The 19,648-nt window shown below is 40.9% G+C and overlaps 1 protein-coding gene across 2 annotated transcripts in view; it reads left to right on the top strand.

Moving 5' to 3' along the window:
- Window positions 1-4,412: 4,412 nt before the first annotated feature.
- Window positions 4,413-19,648, top strand: part of TDRD7 (tudor domain containing 7) — an 81,687-nt gene continuing 66,451 nt past the window's right edge. The window contains exons 1-2 of one of the 2 annotated variants that reach the window (XM_025360629.1): window positions 4,413-4,631; window positions 18,387-18,599. In XM_025360629.1, coding sequence (XP_025216414.1) covers window positions 18,393-18,599 — 207 coding nt within the window. In that variant the 5' untranslated portion in view covers window positions 4,413-4,631; window positions 18,387-18,392. The remainder of the gene's footprint in view (window positions 4,632-18,386; window positions 18,600-19,648) is intronic. The other variant, XM_025360631.1, reaches the window with a different exon arrangement.

Raw genomic sequence — 19,648 nt, 5'->3', positions numbered from 1 at the left:
ACTGATAGAAATGAAAGTTTTGTTTCGGTTTTTGTTTTCTTTTTGGAGTCAATATAGAAAAGAAGGGAAGTGAGATGATAGCACCTAGAGGTCTAAATTGTCACTCTAAATTTTACAAGTGACAAAGCTGCCTATGGTGGCTGTAAAGTCTGAGAGGCTCTTAGAGAAAGGATGAGGAATGTATTCTTCTTGGGCTGTATTGCAAAGACTAAAAGAACTATCAGGTAAGAAAAAAACAAAATGAACTACAGACATGTTCCTGGACCATGCTTGCTATCTCACCTTCATTCTAAATGGTGCTTGCTGATGAGAGACGAAACAGAGAAAGGACAGAGATTCAACTCAACCAATAGCATTGGTCCTGCCTATTTTGTACAGGTATTTTGGTGTTTGCATCCAATGTGACACTCTCCAAACGTACAGGCTCCCCAGGTGTGGACAAAATGCATGAAGGGCTTTGGATGGAGGTTTCACACTGGAAATATGTCCATCTTTCTCTGCCAAGGATAAGCTGCCAACAAAGCTATCGTCCTTCTCCATACTTGGGCCTTGATTTGCACTCCCTTTCCATGATAACTTCTCTCTTGTCTCTGGACAGGCACAATGACCTGCCAGGCTTCTGCTTAGTGGCCAGCTTTTACTAATTCCCCCTCCCATCTACCTTTCCTACCCTAAAAGCCACCTTAAGCAGAGTACCAAGGACCTCTCTACAGCCCTTGAGGATGGGAAATTATGCCTGCCTCTCTTAAAAGAGATCTAGATGCTCCTGGCCACTGCCCCTGTTGTCCAAAGATATGCTTGGGCTTTTGCAGAGGAAGAATGCCTTCCACTTGAGTCCTGTTCATTTCAAAAACTCTGCTATTTGGGCCCAGGATATACACTTTCCTCTAAGGAAATTTTTAACAGGGGTTCACAGTGGAGTTTTAAGGACTCCAAATCCTCTCCGACAGCATACATCAAAATTTGCTTTCATCTATTCTGACTTCCCTACAAAAGGGTAAGAACCATTGTGCCTATAGAGTAACCAGTCTGTGCCATCTCTGATATCTCTTAATTCTCCTGAAATACAATTATATCCAGGGTATGGGGTGAATTCTTGAACTCTCTGGGCCTTGGGCCACTTCACTAAGACAAAAAAACCACAACGTCCTAACCTGCCCTTGCTCTGGCAGATACCCAGGCACTTCTGAGAACCTCCTGATGTCTTGGACAAAAAACCTACCTGCAGAACAGACACTTTACGCAAGAACACATATGAAGGGCCAATAAACACATGAAGAGATGCTCAACATCATTAGTTCTGGGGAAATGCAAATTGAAAGCTCAGTGTGCTGTCCATATACATCCACTGGAATGGCTAAAATTAGAAAGACAGGCAATACCAAGTATTGGAGAAGATTTAGAGCAACTGGAAGTCTTATACATTACCAAGGAGGGAGTAAAAGTGGGAGTACAAAATGGTGCAGCCACATTAGAAAACAGTTTGACAGTTTCTTAAAAAGTTAAGCGTATACCTATCCCACAACCAGATGTTCTATTCTTAAGTCTTTATGCCAAAAAACCACATCACCACACAAAGACCTGCATATGGTTGTTATTACAGCTTTATTTATAATAGCCCAAACTGGAAACAACACAAATGTGCATGAAATGTGAATGAATAAACAAATTGTGATAGAGCCATGCAATGGCTTACTATTCAGCACTAAAAAGGAACCAACTACCGCTATGTGCAACAACATGGATAACTTTCAAAAATGTTACACTAAGTGATGAAGTCAGACACAAAAGATTACATCCTGCATGATTCCATTTATGTGATATGCTAGAAAAGGCAAACCTATGATGACAAAACTCAGATTAGTAGCTGCTAGGGGATAAAGGTAGGGGGAGAGAATTAACTGTAAAGGGGCACAGGAGAAATTTTGGAATTATGAACTAATCCCATATATTGATTGTGGTGGTAGATACACAATTAAAGACATTGGTCAAAACTCATCAAACTGTACATTTAAATAGGTATTATATGTCAACTATCAATAAAGCTGGTTTAAAAAAAAACTACCTGCAGAGCTTCATTTTTCTATACATATAGGACAGTCTAAACATGGAACATCTTTGCAAGGATAAAGGATCTCAAACTTGGGTTCAACTACATTATTTTATGATTTATTCTACATATTAGACTCCGAAATTTTTTTTTTTAATTTCCTGCTACTACCAGCACTCTTTCCTTTGGCAGCTGCTTTTTATATCTTTCTCTTTTAAAATGTGGAGCCACAGGATGTTGTGAGCACTGCAGAGACCAAATTGGGGTGGCTGTCTTTTAGGCCTGTCTTGGCCCATTCCTGCTGCTATAACAAAATATCTTAGACTGGATAATTTATAAATAATAGAAATTTATTTCTTACAGTTCTGGAGGCTTGGAAGTCTAATATCAAGGTGCCAGCAGATTTGGCATCTTGTGAGGACTTGTTCTCCTCCTCAAAGATGGCATCTTCTTGCTGAATCCTCATACAGTGGAAGGGGCAGAAGGCTCCCTTAAACCCCAAGGGCACTAATTCTATTCACAAGAACGAAGCCATCATGACTTGTCAAAGGTCCACCTCTCAACACCGCAGGAATGGGGATTAGGTTTCAACATGAATTTTGTTGGGACACAAACATTCAGACCATAGCAAAGTCTATTAAAAATCCACTGCAATGTTTGGAGTAGACTGGAGGGGACAGAACAGAGAAAGACATCTGAAATAGACTGAAATAGAGCAGAGGAGATGCAGAGAAATTCCAGAGAGAGACATTTAGGCAAACAGTCAGGGACCAGATCTGGAATACAAAAGAGAACAGTGTTCAAAGAAGAACCCTGTTCAAAAACCTTGAACAATTCCCCACTGCCTTTGGGGAAACATCCAAGTGTTTGAGCACTGGATATCAGGTTTTCCAGATTTACTTCCAATTTATCTTTTTATTGCCTACTTCATCTTTTCACTGAATCAAAAGCTCTATAAGCACAGGCTTACCCACGAAAATTTGTTATTTACCAGCAGTTGTTCAATATGTATTAGTTGATTGTCCATTCACCTTCTGATGGATGTTTGTGTTTTTTCCATTTGGGGCTATGGCCAACAAAACTACCACAAGCATTCTTGTACAGGTTTTTGTGTGGACATATGCTTTCATTTCTCCTGGGTAAATACCCAGGAATGGAATTGCTGGGTTGTGTGGTAGGTCTGGTACATCCCTACAATACCCGTCAGCAATAGAAAGACATGAACTATTGATACATGTAACAACATGGGTGAACATAATTTATTAAACAAAAGAAGTCAGGTAGCCCCCCAAAAGGATAGTACATACGATTCCATATATAAAAGTTGTATATATAACTCTAGAAAAAGCAAGCTAATCTATAGCAACAGAAAGCAGGTGAGCAGTTGAGGGGGCAAGGGACAGGGAGGGACAAGATATAAGAATTACGAAGGATCACAGTAAAACTTTTTTGGGTGATGGATATGTTCATGATTTTGATTGCAGTGATGGTCTCACAGTGATATATATATATATAAATTTATCAAACTGTACATTTTAAACGTTCAGTTTATTGTATGTCTTATACAATGCAGTCAAGCTGTAATAAAATACCGGTTGAATAAACAGCAAGTTCCCAGTAAATGCATATCCGATGGTGCAGAGAAGCGTTCAATGTTGGCTGAAGGAATGCAAAGCAGGTGCCCAAAAAGGGTTGGTGGAGTTAATGTGCAGAAGAAATAGGTATTAGGTGTTCAATAACTTTAGAATGAATGAATAAATTTGACAGATATTTATGGCTGATCGTGTGCTAGGCACTATTCTAGGCTCTGGGAATAGGTTAAGGAACCAAACAAAAATCCTTGTGCTCACAGAGCTTTAATTTTAGAAGGACAGCAGACAATAAAAGCCTAAGTAAAATACATATAGTGTGCTAGATAGGTGCTAAGGAGAAATAAGGCTGAGAATGGGGATAGGGAAAGTCAAGGAAGGAGGTTGACATGTTAAGAGACTGTGCCCACCGTCATTGAAAGGGTGATGCTTGAGAAAGGCCTGAAGGATATGGGCGGACAGAGTGTGTGTCTAGGGCAATAAAAAGTAACTGCTCCAGATGTGGAAGAAAATAATGTGCAGGAGTTGAACTGTTTGGAAGGAGGGTGAGCCCCTTAGGAGGAGCCGCCCACGCCCCCTGCTGGGTCCCGGCTCGCTCGGCCAGCGCGTACCTGCGTTGTCCACCAGGAGGCGCTTCCGCACCCGCCCCGCAGGCGTCTTCCGCCGCCGGCCGGTGCGTGGGCACGCGCAGAAACCGCTAGGCGGCGTCGGTTTCCTTTCCCACGCGCGGACGCCGGCGTGGGCCGACGCGACCGAGGCGTCCGCGCGTGCGCAGAGCCGAGGCCAGGCTGCCCTCGCAGCGGGGCGGGGCGAAGCGGGGCGGGGCCGAGCAGGGCGGGGCGGGGGCTTGAGGTGATTCCCGAGCCGCGGGGCGGCTCCAGCGGTGCGGGGAAACCGAAAGTGGGCGGCGGCCGCGGCGGGGCCCTTGGCGGAGACGGCGGCGGGAGCTGGGCCCAGAGGCGCCGGGACGGGCCGTGGGCCCCCGGAACGAGGTGAGCGCAGGTCCTGCGGGCTCCGGGCGCGACAGGTGCCGGGCGACGTCGGACGGGATTTCGGGCGGGCGCGGCGCACCTGGGTCACCGGTGGGACCGCGGCCAGGGCTGGAGGCTCCAGCAGGCTCGGGGCCTCTTCCCTGCAGCCGCAGGGGATTGCCCCGGACACGACGCCTGGGAACCGGGCTGGGCGCCGGGGGAGTTGGAGTTCCAGAGCGTTGTGTTTTAAATCTCTGAAGGGACCCCGCTCCGGGCCGGGCCGGGCGTTCACGCGGGAGTCGGACGGAGCCTCCTGCTGCCTCTAAAGCTCTGTGCCGTGGGGGAAATGCGGCAGCGGGGTGTGGACGCAGGCGGGAGATGCGGACCAGGAAGTGGTTCCCGCTACCGGAGCGACAGGCCGCAGCCGCCGCCCCCAGCGACGAATGTCCGCGCTCCGCTATTTAAACCCAAGTATTTTACACCGCGAACTTCTCTTAAGGTCTCTATAATCTGGAGACGAGCCCCAGGCAGGCCGCTCAAGTCATGCAGGGCACACATCCCCATTTCTCTCAAACCAGGAGCACCCAGTGGGTGCAGAGCACCCAGCTGGGAGGGAAACATGGATCCGTGAATAAGTTGTCTCAACTTTCAGCAGCATCCCCCCGCAGGGTCACACTCTCAGCCTCAGTTTGCTAGGAGGGAGCTTGGAAGCAGCACATCTTTCTGCTCCCATTCACTTAAGAGGTATAATATATTTCCATTAATAGCTAAAGGTACCATTCTCAAATAATTTCTAAGAGCAGGGAAGGGAAAAAAAACATATTAGGACAAGTCCTGGCTCAAAAGATTTCTGATAACCGCCCAACCAAACCAAACCAAAAAACCACAGATCCAGTTCATGAACCCTCCTGCCAACACCTCTCTGCTCTCCAATCGTGCAGGTGAAAAAAAATGCAGAGAAATGTTCTCTCTAGGGAGAAATGCAACAGCTTAGTAGGAGAAGTAAAACTTAGACCCAAATCCCTATCTCTTCCTGGGCTGCCTTGATGTGTGTGAGTGTGTTGCATACTGCAAATAATGTGAACTTTGCAGACCTGGATTGAAATCTGGGCTTCTCATTTTACAAATTGTGTGATCTTGAACAAATTACATGCTTTCTCTGAGCCTGGTTTTCTGTGTATCAGATAGAAATATTTGGCTTACTTTGCAAGGCTTTTTCAAGATAACCACTGTATATCCTTTGCCTCATAATAATTGCCAAGCAGTATTCACTCTCTTCCTCCCAACAAACTGTCCATGTTTTACATAATTGGATTTTAGTTTTTTGAGGGCAGGGACACAAAGATCTTTATGTTTCCTGTATCATATAAATTGGCACATGGTGGATATTTTTGCATTTCCAGTCAGCTGACATTCATTGAGCATCAGTGCAAAGTACTGTTCTGGGTTATAGGGAATTGCCCCTGAGGCCAGCTGGATTAGAACTCACATCTCCTTTGCCCCAATCCAGGGCCCTTTGGTGGCACACAGCCTCCCTCTTTGGTTACACGGTGAGACTGTGAGGCAGCAGTTGGCAGTGCCTTCAGATTTCAGTCTCTGTAGATTGAAAATGAAATGTAATCCCCTGCTAATGCCCTTTTAAGTGTACAGGTTGAACATGGCTGAATGAACTATTGTATTTTGCATCAACAGATTTTAAACTCCTTGAAGAACCTCTCCTTTAAGTCTGTGCAATATAATCTAGTTGGATGCTTAATGTGAATATAAAGAAAAAATACCTTATAATCCAACTCTGAGTGCCTAATTTGTGTTTGTCAAGTGCTGTTTTCAAGAATTGAGATTTGACATAGAGTGCTTTGCATCTGGACACTGTCAGAGAATTTCCTTGGTGAAATTTTATGTTTATGAGAACTGTTGTTTCTTTGTGCCAAACCTGCTTTTTCCTCCCTCCACTCCCACCTCTGTACTTTTGAAAGCTTCATTCTTGTCATTATTTCCATGTAAGCCAAATATGTTTACAGTTTTGTCTTTCAAACTAAAAGTAATTAATTTTGCAGTTTTTAGTTGAAGACGTATATATGCCAGTCAGAACTTGATCAGTGCAAGCTACCCAGTGTGACTTCAAAGTAAGCTTGACATTTTAGCCTGTGCAGATTTGTCATGAGTAAGCAAACGCGGTTTTCGTTAGATATTTGGACCTTAGTTCAGCCTTCAGTGAATCCAAGGAAAGTTGAGAATCATAGCTCTTGCCACCTTTCTTCCTTGTGAAAAAAAAAGACCTGAAGTGACTTGTCACGGGTAATCAGTAGCAGAACTAGGATTAAGACACAGACTCCTTACTAAGCCACTTTATTATCTCAGGGTTTTTTCCTGTAGTATGTAGACTTATGGAAATCCCTTCCTTACATACGTTCATGGTATGCAGTTAAAATGCACGAATAATTTGGAACTTGAAATGACAAGAATAAAAAAGATAACTCCCTAAAAAAACTCTTAAGGAAGTATTCCATCACCTGAGGGCATTAATCATCTTTTTTCCTTTAAAAACTAGTTGGTGAAGGAGTCATTGAGGTGGTAACAGACTATGATTAGAAAGAAAAGAGCATTTTAAAGATGAGAGCATTTTAAAGATGAGAAATCTTTTATTGGGTAAAGATCTTAGGAAAAAATCTTCCCTCTGAGGCTGAGTGTATTGATTTGTAAGATAAGGAGCTTGGGTTAGCCTAGATGATGCCTACAATGTTTCAGCACAGGCATTATGGGACTTTAAGTTCCTGCTGTTGCTAAAATAGTGTCTTCAAGAGGAAGGGCAGCTAGTGATTGGAAGTATATGCACTAAAGAGATATCCAAATACTTCAAAATTGAACATCTAACTAAAAGAAGCTAAGAGAGATTACTTGGTGTTTTCAGTTTACCCTAATAATTCTTCTTATTTAAGATTTAGTGCCACTCGACAACTTAAATTCATGACATGAAAAATGTAGTGAGGAAGATGAGCCAAATAATACAGTTGGAAATAGTTGAGCAAGAAGAAATTTAGAAAGCATAGGATGGAAGTCAGACTAGCTCAGCTAAAGGCCTTTGACACCAGTAGCTAGAGGAAGCAGATAACATGCAAATGACTGAGCCAGGGAGGATCAATCAATGGTAGAAGGCTTTTATCTGGGATACACCAAAAGCAGATTCTTCAGAACAGGACTTTCTTGGGTCATTTTCAGGTATAGTAAAGAGAAAAGCTATGAATTTACAAAATGTAGTTTTGAAGTAGAGTGAGAATTATTTTAGGCCACTTAAATTATTAAAATTTTGTTTCCCTAAAGATTGTCATCACTTTCCCCAACTTCCCACCCCACTTCTTGTGCATTATTAGCGCCTTGGATACTTGAGATTAGTTGTGTATAAGCGAAGAAAAAAAGGGAAGCACGAAAGCATACAAAAGATAGTCCTAGCTACTCAGGAGGCTGAGGCAGGCGAATCACCTGAACCCGGGAGGCGGAGGTTGCAGTGAGCGGAGATTGCGCCACTGGACTCCAGCCTGGTGACAGACGAAGACTCCATTGCAAAAAAAAAAAAAAAAAAAAAAAAAAAAAAGATGTTAAGTGCAACAGTTAGCAATTCTTCTGGATTTGGGTGCCACACTCTTAAATCAGAACGTGACAGTTCTCTGTTTCATGCCACTTAAGGACTAGTCATTAAACATGCCCCAAGGTTGCTGTCAGTGTTTCCTGAGTCAAAATTTACTCTCAGAAGCCACCTCCATCCATTAGGAGCAACTGTCTGAAAGAAAGTCCTAGTTTGGAAACCAGAAACTGCGTTCTTTTGATTCTGGTCATAAAGATATGTGAGAGCTGGAACAATTCCCTTGGGCCTCAGTTTCCTTATTTTAAACTGAAGAGTTTGGAGGAGATAGTGATAAGGTGCCAAGTAGCATTCCATACTTCCCCTAGTTCCGCATTCAGAGCTGGGCCCACTGTCCCATGCTGCTTTCCTAACCAGGCAGGGTCCAGGGACATGGTGGTATTGTGGTGGCAGGGAATCTGCTCCTAGACCTTTGCCAAAGCAGTAGGTGACTTTCTGCCTACAAGTTAGGTAAGAAATCTTGGAGGAGATCCCCTGGCGTTCTTACCAAGCCTGCCAGTTTGTAAGTGTGTTAATGAGGCAAGTAAGAAGATCCGGGCAAATGCTGATATTTCAAATTTAATGCCGTACAAAACGTTTCTTCAATATACCAATGCTTGTGTCATTGCACTCTTAACTGTTGAATGCATATATTTACAGATTGTTTCCCATTCACACCATGCTTCTAGGAAAATCTTTTTATTTAGTAACTACTAACTGCCAAGTATTGTGCTAAACACATATAACTCTACTTTTGATGCTTTTATTCAGAGAGGCCAGGAGGAGAAAAACAGTGAGAGGAGGGAAGTAGAGATCAAGTGCAATCTGTCATGGCCAGTTTCTCCTTGACTGAGGGTCTGTGCTAGCTGACTTTGGCCAGTTTTTGAAATCAAAAGTGCTATAATTTAAAAATTCCCCAGACCCAGTTTTATTTTACTGTGCGCTTAGGAATCTTGTTCAGCTCAAGCAGCCCCCATATTGGCTAGGGACGCTTTTGGGAGTTTTAACCTGAGACGCCGTGGTCTAAAACAGAAGATGGACAACTTCATTTCTCCCAACATAGCCTCACTTGTGGTCACCTGGGCTTGCATAACATTCTCAGATTCACAAAATAACAATAACGTGAATTCTCCAAAACTTACTTATCACAGTACTTTTAGAGAACAGAAATGAGGGGGGAAGAGGAAGAGAGCTGAAAGATTAAAATGGCAACTTTAAAAATTTAAGAAGCCACTTTAGAAAAACTTCCAAACTTAATTTGTTCTGGCCTAAAAGTTTGCCTTTGGGACACTAATAGTTGAAATTCCCATGATATGCTTTATTTTATGCTTCTAATGGATGATGTCTGAGATATTAAACTTTATTTTTATAGTTAGAATAAAGTATTCTTACATACCTTGAGAGTGTAATTGCCATCTTCTGAAAGTTTCAAAAACAGTCATCATGAGTCAAGTAACAAAACTCAGAGCATTTGCAAAGTGATACAGATTAGAAAATGATGTTTTTTTAAAGCTTACACTTTCTTTTTCGTTCACTGCCTAAAGTGATGTTGCTAATGTGGGAATTTAAATCAGACTGGCAAGTCGTGCATTTGAATACAATCACATTTAGCCTTCCAGGTTTTACTGCATTTAACTGCTTCTCACCAGCTTTGAGACCCACAGTCTTGTACTCCAAGGGATTCCCCTTCCCTTCAAAATGTTGTTTGCAAATAGAGAGTTATAGTCTTCCATGAAAGATAGCATACTTTAAATAGGCAGACAGGGGGAGGGAACTTAATTTACGGATTGCAACCATGTGGGCAAGCATTGATTCTCAGTCTCCTCAAGTATGAGGCCATTTTTTGTAGCTTTAGAAAAATTTCGTGAACCTCATACACTAGTAGTTGTACTTGCAGTATCCATTGCTCAATTAAATATATAACTACCAAAAGCTGTTGTGAATTTAATATCAGTTTGTGTTTGTGGATCTCAGCAATGTCTGTACACTCTTTGAAAAAGAGGACTATAAGTACGTGTGAGACATTTACTAATATTCAAGCCATGCCTGCTGCTTGTCAGGATGTGGGGGCTCCTTGCAATCATGCTGTGGCCCTCACAGGGCCTAATCTGGCTCAGAGTGGACAGGCTCAGAAATAATCTGCTTGATGATTCTCAACTACAGTTTGGTGTTGCAATTGGCTGTCTCGTTCAGTTTATAAGAATTGTTAATATTTGCAGATAATTTTTTAGTAACTTAAATTGGATTCAGAGTTATGCCGTTAATAGCTCACCTATATTATGCTGTATTTTAGTGAGTAGGAGAGAAAAGGAGTGGTGTTAGGTAGATGGAGAATTTCTCACTCATTCTTTCAAGAGGTATGTATTGAGCTCTTGTGGGCGAGGCACTAGGGATTCAGCAGTGAACAAAACAGATACAAATCCTTGCTTTCATGGAGCTTGCATTCAAGTTGGGGAGAAAGACAAAAACATTAAATGAAGAAGAATATTGGATGGTGATAAGTGCTAAGGAGAAAATCAGGGAAACTGGCATCTCAGTTTTGATTTTGAATAGGGTGGCCAGAGAAGGCCTTACTGTGGTGGTGACAGTTGAGCAAATACTGTAGCTGAAGGAAGTGAGGCTGTGAGCCACATGTACCCCTGGAGTCAGTATGTCCCAGGTAGAGAGAATGGCAAGTGCAAAAGCCCTGTTGTGAGGCCATCTCAGGGATGTTTAAGGAAAAGCATGGAGCCCAGGATGGGTGAGTGAAGATAAAGAGAAGAGAACTTAAGTCAGAGAAGTGGGGGTTGCAGGTTATGTAGGGCCCTTTTTGGCTCTGTAAGAACTTGGCTTACAGTTCTTACAGAACTGTAAGCATTAGAGGGTTTTCAGTGACATGATATAGTAGTATATATTATATGAAAAGGTCATTCAGGCTGATATGTGGAGAATAGATTCTAGGAGGTGAAGTGGAAGCAGAGAGACCAGCTAAGAGACCAGCTGCTCTGCTCCAGGAAAGAGATGTTGCTGGCATGGACTAGGGCAATTGCCGTGGAGGTGGTGAAAAGTGAAGGAATTGTAGACATCTGCCTTCCATCTTTATGTATCACATTCCTTGGGGGAAGATTGAGAACTAATACTGACCTAGCTCATCTTACAGATAAGGAGACTGAGGCCCAGGAGAAGGGGCTTATCCCAGGAAAATGAGTGAGCAATGGCATTAAACTTGGGGAACACAAGTAAGAGGAGGCTCAGGCACAATCTTCTGCAGTCCCCTGCCTTTTCCCAAAACCAAATCAAAATATATCAACGGCCAGGTGTTAGCAACTTTACTATTGAAATATTTTAAAGTAGATTTTAACTGTGAGAATACGTGCATTAAAAGGGGGGTGAAAGGCTGGGCGTGGTGGCTCATGCCTGTAATCCCAGCACTTTGGGAGGCTGAGGCGGGCTTATCACGAGGTCAGGAGTTCAAGACCAGCCTGGCCAACATGGTGAAACCCCGACCCTACTAAAAATACAAAAATTAGCCAGGCATGGTGATGGGTGCCTGTAATCCCAGCTATTCGGGAGGCTGAGTCAGGAGAATTTCCTTAGCATCTTTGTTGAAAATCAGTTTACTAGACCAGAGGTAGTGGCTCACACTCGTAATTTGAGAACTTTGGGAGGCTGAGGTAGGTGGATCACTTGAGGTCAGGAGTTTGAGACCAGCCTAGCCAATATGGCAAAACCCTGTCTCTGCCAAAAATACAAAAATATTAGCCGGGCGTGGTGGCACATGCCTGTAATCCCAGCCACTCGGGAGGCTGAGGCACAAGAATCGCTTGAACCCGGGAGGCAGAGGTTACAGTGAGCCAAGATTGTGCCACTGTACTCCAACCTGGGTGACAGAGCAAGACCCTGTCTCAAAAAAAAAATCAGTTTGCCATATATGGGTTTATTTCTGGATTACATATTCTGTTCTATTGATCTGTATGATTGTCCTTTTGATAATAATTACACTATTTTGACTAATACAGCCTTATAGTAAGTCTTGAAATCAGCCTTATTGCACTGACTAGGACCTCCACTGTGATAATGAGTGGGAGTGCTGAGTATGGACATTCTTGCCCTGTTCCCAGTCTTAGGGAGACAGTACTCTTTAGCTGTGAGTAATGATGTTAATGTGGGTTTTTTCACAGATGGTCTTTATCAGGTTAAGGACTTCCCTTTTTATTCTAATATTCTGAGAGTTTTTATCATAAATAGATTTTTTATTTTGTCAGCTGCCTTTTTTTCACCTATTGATATGATTGTGTGGTTTAATTTCCTTTAATCTGTTGATGTAGTAAGTTATATTGATTGACTTAATGAATATTGAACCATACTTGTATTCCTGGAATAAACTTTAACTGATTATTATGTCTTATCCTTTTCACTAATTGTTGGATTTTATTTGCTAATGTTTTGTTAAGAATTTTTGCATTTATGTTCATGAGGGATATGGTCTATACTTTTCATGTAGTGTCTTTGTATAGTTTTTGTATCAGCATAATGCTTGCCTCATAAAATGAGTTCAAAAATGTTCTCTTCCCTCTGTTTTCTCTAAGAGTCTGTAAGAGTAGTATTGATTCTTTTATAAATGTTTGGTAGAATTTGCCAGCAAAGCAACCTGGGCTTCAGGTTTTCTTTGTGTGAAGATTTTTAACAGTAAATTCAAATTCTCTAATAGCTATTCGGGATATTTGAGGTTTATTTATTTCCTCTTGAGTAAGCTTTGACATTTGTGTCTTTCAATAAATTTATCCATTTCATCTAAGCTACAAACTTACTGGCATAACTGTTTTATCATGTTCTGTTTTTAGTGTCTGTAGGATCTGTATTGATGACCCCTTTTTCAATCGCATTATGATAATTTGTGCCTTTTTTTTCTATCTTTCTAGGAGTTTATCAATTTTATTGATAGTTTGAAAGAACTAGTTTTAGTTTCATGATTATTTTCTCTCCTGTTTTTAAACTTCATTATTGATCTGTTTCATCATTTCAGAATTGATTTCTGTTCTCACCTTTGTTTCCTTTCTTCTGCTTACTTTTGATATAAATTTCTCTGTTTTTGTTCTCAAAGTAGGAGAATAGATCATTGATTTACCAGTTTTCTTCCAACAGAAACATGTAATGCTATAAATCTTCCTCTAATACTTTTACTGCATCCAGCAAAATTTTACATATTGTGTCTTCATTTATTTAGAATATTTTTCTAATTTTGGAGGTAGCCTTTCTCTTTGACCCTTGGTTATTTAGAAGTATCTTGTTAAATTTGCATGGAGATTGTCCACATATCTCTCTGTTAATGATACCTAATTTAATTTTGTTCTGTCCACAGAATATACTTTTTATAATATGAATTATTTTAAGTTGTTTGAATATCATTTTAAGTTCAAGAATATATTTTATTTTGGTGAACATCACATGTGCTCTTGAAAAGAATGTATATTCTGCTATCTTTGGAGTGGAGTGTTCTGTCAATATCATTAGGTCACTTTGGTTGATAGTGTTTAGCTCTTTTATATTCTTTTTTTCTTTCTTTCTTTCTTTCTTTTTTTTTTTTTTTGAGATGGAGTCACTCTGTTGTTTAGGCTGGAGTGCAGTGGCATGATTTTGGCTCACTGCAACGTCTACCGCCTGGGTCCAAGCAATTCTTCTGCCTCAGCCTCCCGAGTAACTGGGATTACAGGCATGAGCCACCACATCCAACTGAGTTTTTTTGTATTTTTTAGTAGAGGTAGGGTTTCACCATGTTGGCCAGACTGGTCTTGAACTCCTGACCTCAGGTGATCTGCCCACTTTGGCCTCCCAAAGTGCTGGGATTACAGGTGTGAGCCACCACACTTGGCCAGTGATAATTGTGAAGTTGTGAATAAGTTTTTTCAGCGATCAGATTTTGTATGTTTGGAAGCTCTGATGTTTGGTGCACCTATGCTTAGGATTGTTTTATCTTTTTGATGAATTAGCTCCTTAATCATTATGTAATGTCTCTCTTTATCCCTGATAAGATTCCTTATTCTGATATTTATATAGTCATAGTGTTTGCATGGTACATCTTTTTCTATCTTTTTACTTTTAACCTATGCATTCATATTTAAAGTGGGTTTCTTGAAGGTAGTATATAAGTAAGTCTTGCTTTTTTATCCACTCTGCCAACCCCTAATGTTTTATAGGGCTATTTCAGTGACTTACAGTTAATATAATTATTGATATGATTGGCTTTAAATCTACCATTTTGCTGGATGTTTTCTATTTTCTCTGCCCTTTTTTTCCCCATTTTCCTGTTTAATTTTTTTTTAACTTCTGCTTGCTGAAGTATTGTCTTACTATATTTTATCTTTACTACTGGCATATTATTATACCTTTTTAAAAATTTCTAGGCCAGGCACAGTGGCTCACACCTGTAATCCCAGCACTTTGGGAGGCCAGGGTGGGTGGATCATGAGGTCAGGAGATTGAGACCATCCTGGCTTAACACGGTGAAACCCCATCTCTATTGAAAATACAAAGAATTAGCCGGGCGTGGTGGCGGTTGCCTGTAGTCCCAGCTACTTGAGAGGCTGAGGCAGGACAATGGTGTGAACCTGGGAGGCAGAGGTTGCAGTGAGCCGAGATCGTGCCACTGCACTCCAGCCTGAACAACGGAGTGAGACTCTGTCTCAAACAAAAAAAAAAAAATTTAGTGGTTGTCATAAGGTTTACAATATCCATCTTTATCATAGTCAGCTTTCAAATGACTGTACTGCCTCATGTATAGTGTAAGAACCTTCCATTGGTATAGTTCTGACTTCTCTCTCATTCTTTGTACTATTTTTGTACATTTTACTTTTACATATATTATGTACCCCACATGAGGGAATTTTTTTGGGTGATGGGAATGTCTGTATCTTGATTGTGGTATAATTACATAGGTGTGTATATTTTTCACAACTCAAGAAATGCTACATATAAAATGAGTTAATTTTATTTTAGGTTAACTATCCCTAAAGGAAGATTTTGATATTTAGTCTTGTGCCAATAACAATGTTTTGGTTAACAATGGACTGCATAATCATATGTCCTGTAAGATTATAATACTATATTTTGCTGTACCTTATCTGTGCTTAGGTATGTTTAGACATACAGTACTTATCCTTGTGTTAAAAGTGCCTACAGTATTCAGTATAGTAGCATGCTGTACAGGTTTGTAGCCTGGGAACAATAGGTTATACTATATAGCCTAGGTGTGTACTAGGCTATGCCATCTAGGTTTGCAAGTCCACTCAATAATGTTTGCACAATAACTACATTGCCTAATGACACATTTCTCGGAATGTATCCCCGTTGTTAAATGACACATGACTATACACACACACATATCTGTGTGTGTATCTATCATCTGTTAAAAGAATAAGAATATAGATCTAGTATAGGGTTTTTGTAGGTTATAATATTAATTAAATGTCGTTGGTCCTGGTGATAATAATTTGAAAAAAGTTAATGTTTGGTAATGGAAAGTACATAATGCATACAGTCATACATTGCCTAACGACAGGGGTATGTTCTGAGGAATGCATTGTTAGGCAGTTTCATTGCTGTGCAAACATTGTAGAGTGGACTCACAAACCTAGACAGTCGAGCCTACCACACAACTGGGCTATGTGCTATAGCCTGTTGCTCCCAGGCTACAAACCTGTACAGCATGTTACTGTACTGAATGCTATAGGCAACCATTAACACAATGGTAAGTATTTGTGTATCTAAACATAGGAAAGGTACAGTAAAAATATGGTATATAAAACAAAAAATGGCATACTTATATAGGTCACTTGCTATAAATGGAGCTTGCAGGACTGGAAGTTGCTCTGGATGAGTCAGTGAGTGAATGGTGAATGAATGTGAAGGCCTAGGACATTACTGTACACTACTGTAGACTTAAAAACACTATACACTTAGGCGACACTTAATTTATTAAAGGTTTTCATTTCTTTTACTTTTTATTTATTTTTATTTTTTTGACACAGTCTCATTCTGTCACCCAGGCTGGAGTGCAGTGGTGTGATCTTGGCTCATTGCAGTCTTGACCTCCTGGGCTCAAGTGATCCACCACAGCCTCCTGAGTAGCTGGGACTATAGACATACGCTGCTACACCCAGGTAATTTTTATGTTTTTTGTAGATATGGGGTTTCACCATGTTGCACAGGCTGGTCTCAAACTCCTGGGCTCAAGTGATTCTGCCCACCTTGGCCTCCCAAAGCATTGGGACTGCAGGTGTGAGCCACTGCATCTGGCCTGTTTTACTTTTTAAACTTTTTAAATTAAAAACTAAGGCAAAACACACACACATTAGCCTCGGCCTATACAAGGCCAGGATTATCAAGATATTACTAGGCTATAGGAATTTCCCAGCTCCATTGTAATCTTATAGAACCTTTTTTATATATGCAGTCCATTGTTGACTAAAACACTGTTAAGTGGCACATGACTATATAGATTTTTGTTTGCTTTTTAAACCTTGCTGTCACTTCAATATTATGTTTATAATTAATAGCGGGACAAACAGGCTGATATTTTGTTTTCTTTTTAAGATAGACAAATGATGGAATTGATAGAACTGCATGTCATTCTTCTTTTGTGTTTTCTAAGCCAGAGAAAGAAAATAGCTATTTGTCTAGAATTTTCTGCTGTCCAGTATGGTAGCCAGTGGCCACATTAATTTAAAGTAACATTTTAGTTCCTCAGTCATCCTGGCCATATTTTAAGTGCTCAGAGCCATATGTGGACATTGTGAACATTACAATAATATAAAACATTTCCATCCTCACAGAAAGTTCTATTGAACATCACTGTTGAAGGAAAAGTAACAAACTGCCCATGGTTTGCCTTCCTCTTTCCTTTAATAAAAGGGTAAGCCATTTTTTCCAGGCTACTTATTCTGTGAATGTATCTCCTGAATTTGTCTATTTTTTTCTGTGCCAAACTACAACTAGATGTAATCGTTAGTCCAAAGGAAATGATTCTTTCCTCCTTTTATTCATATGGCACTGTGACACTGCTTCTTTTTCTTCCATCTCTCTGGTCCCTTTTCCTTAACCTTTTATAGATTTGTCTTTCTCTATCCATTTATTGAATGATAGCCTTCTACAGAGGTCCATCTGTAACCTTATTTTTTACTCCCTGGATGTCAAATACCCCATATAAGTCAAAGAGCAACAAATCTATGACCAGCTGAGACTTCTAACCTAATTTCCTAGTGAATATATCTACATGACTGTTCTATAAGCATTCCAACCTCTCCGTGTCCAAAATGCATCGGCCTCTTCCTCTCTTGCAAACCCACCTTTATCCCACCTCAATGTGGGTCATTACTCTCTACCTTACTTCTAAGCTAGAAACGTTGGAGCCCACCTCTTCATACAAATCAATACCAATTCCTGCTGATTCCACCTCCTAATTACCTCTCAATTTGAATTTTTTTGTTTATTCCTAAAGCCCTGTTTTGTGGTCCTCCACATTTCCAAGTATTCTGACAACTTGTTAATCTTTCTCCTTCCCATTTATCTTCTCCACTGCTGAACAGTGATCTTTGTAAAGTACAGAGCTGATCATTTTGTTCCGCTATTTAAACTGTCCCTAAGTCCCCATGTTACCTTTGGCAAAAATGCAAACATGAGCATAATATAGTAGTCTCAGAGTCTGCCCCTCCCTGGCCCTCTCAGCCCTCAGCTTGGAGTCTTTGTTCAGTCATGTCCAGCCACCTGACTGTCTGGAATTTTTGTAACACACCATGTGCTTCGCTCTCACCTCTGTGCGCTCACACATCCCATTCCCTTCCTTGGGCTAATACCACTCCCAGCCCCACAGCCCACCCTCTTCCTCCTTGTTGAGTGATTCCATCTTGCTCTTCGGGACTCCATTCAGGCTTCCCCGCCTGCATCTGGGAACATTCCCTGGTATCTTCCCTCTTCAGGCTGGTCTTGTGCCTTCTGACTTTCCTCTGCATTCTTATGGTATTTGTGCTTTCCTCTACCATGGCAGTTGTTTCCCCATATTGTAATTGCACAGAAAGTATGCAGTAATAATTTATAAAGTAACAAGTTTCAGCTCTGAAAATCTATTTGAATTCACAGACTAATGAGCCACATTATAGTAACCTTCTACTGTGTTCTTATAGGCAAAGATGCTGGAAGGAGATCTGGTTTCAAAGATGCTGCGAGCTGTTCTGCAGTCTCATAAGAATGGAGTAGCATTACCCCGGCTCCAAGGAGAGTACAGATCCTTGACTGGAGACTGGATCCCCTTCAAACAGCTAGGTTTCCCTACACTAGAAGCCTATCTGAGAAGTGTGCCAGCAGTGGTCAGGATAGAGACTAGTAGATCTGGAGAGGTAAGAAGGTAATTGTGCGTGTCAGAAGAATCAAACCAATTCATAATTGCCTGTCTGGCACTTCCAACCTCCTACCTGTGATAGAATTCTAAGTGAAAGTACTAGCTTAGTTGTTTGCAATTGGTAGTGACAGAGAAAGCAGCATCTAAATCATGGCCTACGTTCTTATGTCTTTTGTCTTATTCCTCAAATTATTTTCATTGTGAAAATAAGATTTTAACCACACAAAATTAAAAATTATTTACCCATTGTCAACATCTAAACAAAATAGTTGTACTGGAGGCCTTAAGTGCATAAATATCACACCTGCCCATTACAAACCTGTTACAAATGTTTTTGCCACAGTCACTAATGACCTCGTGATCACCAAATCTAATAGACAGTTTTAAATTCTCATCATGTTGATTCCTGCTATCTGGACCTAGTCAGTCCGGAGCTGATCCTTCATCACTTTTCGTAACTACCAGGGCCTTCTTGCTGTTCTCTCTTCTCTTCTGTTCTTTTCCTCTCCTTCACACCAATATGATCATATCATTATACCATTTTAAATCCTTCTGCCTCTCTGGAAGAAAGCAGTTTATAGAATGGGCCATTTAGTAGTAGCCGGTTGATCTGTCGTTGCTCTTCCACTGTGACCTAGCAGCTTCGCTTCTTGGTACCTACCCGTTGTATAGTAGATGTAGACAGACCACCAACTAAAAAGAGAAACAAAAACACCCACACCCCCTCATACACTATAGTTTCCTGGGTATATTTCTACATGTGTAAATACATAGATCAGGTCTGGAGTGATCTATGTATTTCTCTTAATGGTTTCTCTGTATGGGGGATGAGGAGGCAGTGGTGGAGTACAAGGGAACCAGGAGCAGGAAAGTGTCCAAGGGGAAGTTCACCTTATAGTTAATAATTTTCCTAAGGAGAAGATATAAATTAATTAAGTATTATATGAATACTAAAATATGCTTTGGCATCCCTGATCCTTCCAGACAGACTTAAGCCCTCCTTTCTGTCTACTTGCACCTTGTAATACATCCGTTGTAACACTTGAC

Source organism: Theropithecus gelada, chromosome 15 (assembly GCF_003255815.1).
Source record: "Theropithecus gelada isolate Dixy chromosome 15, Tgel_1.0, whole genome shotgun sequence".
Taxonomy (NCBI): Eukaryota; Metazoa; Chordata; class Mammalia; order Primates; family Cercopithecidae; genus Theropithecus; species Theropithecus gelada.
Note: the sequence above shows the minus strand (reverse complement) of the source record. Positions and strands in the feature narration are given on the sequence as shown.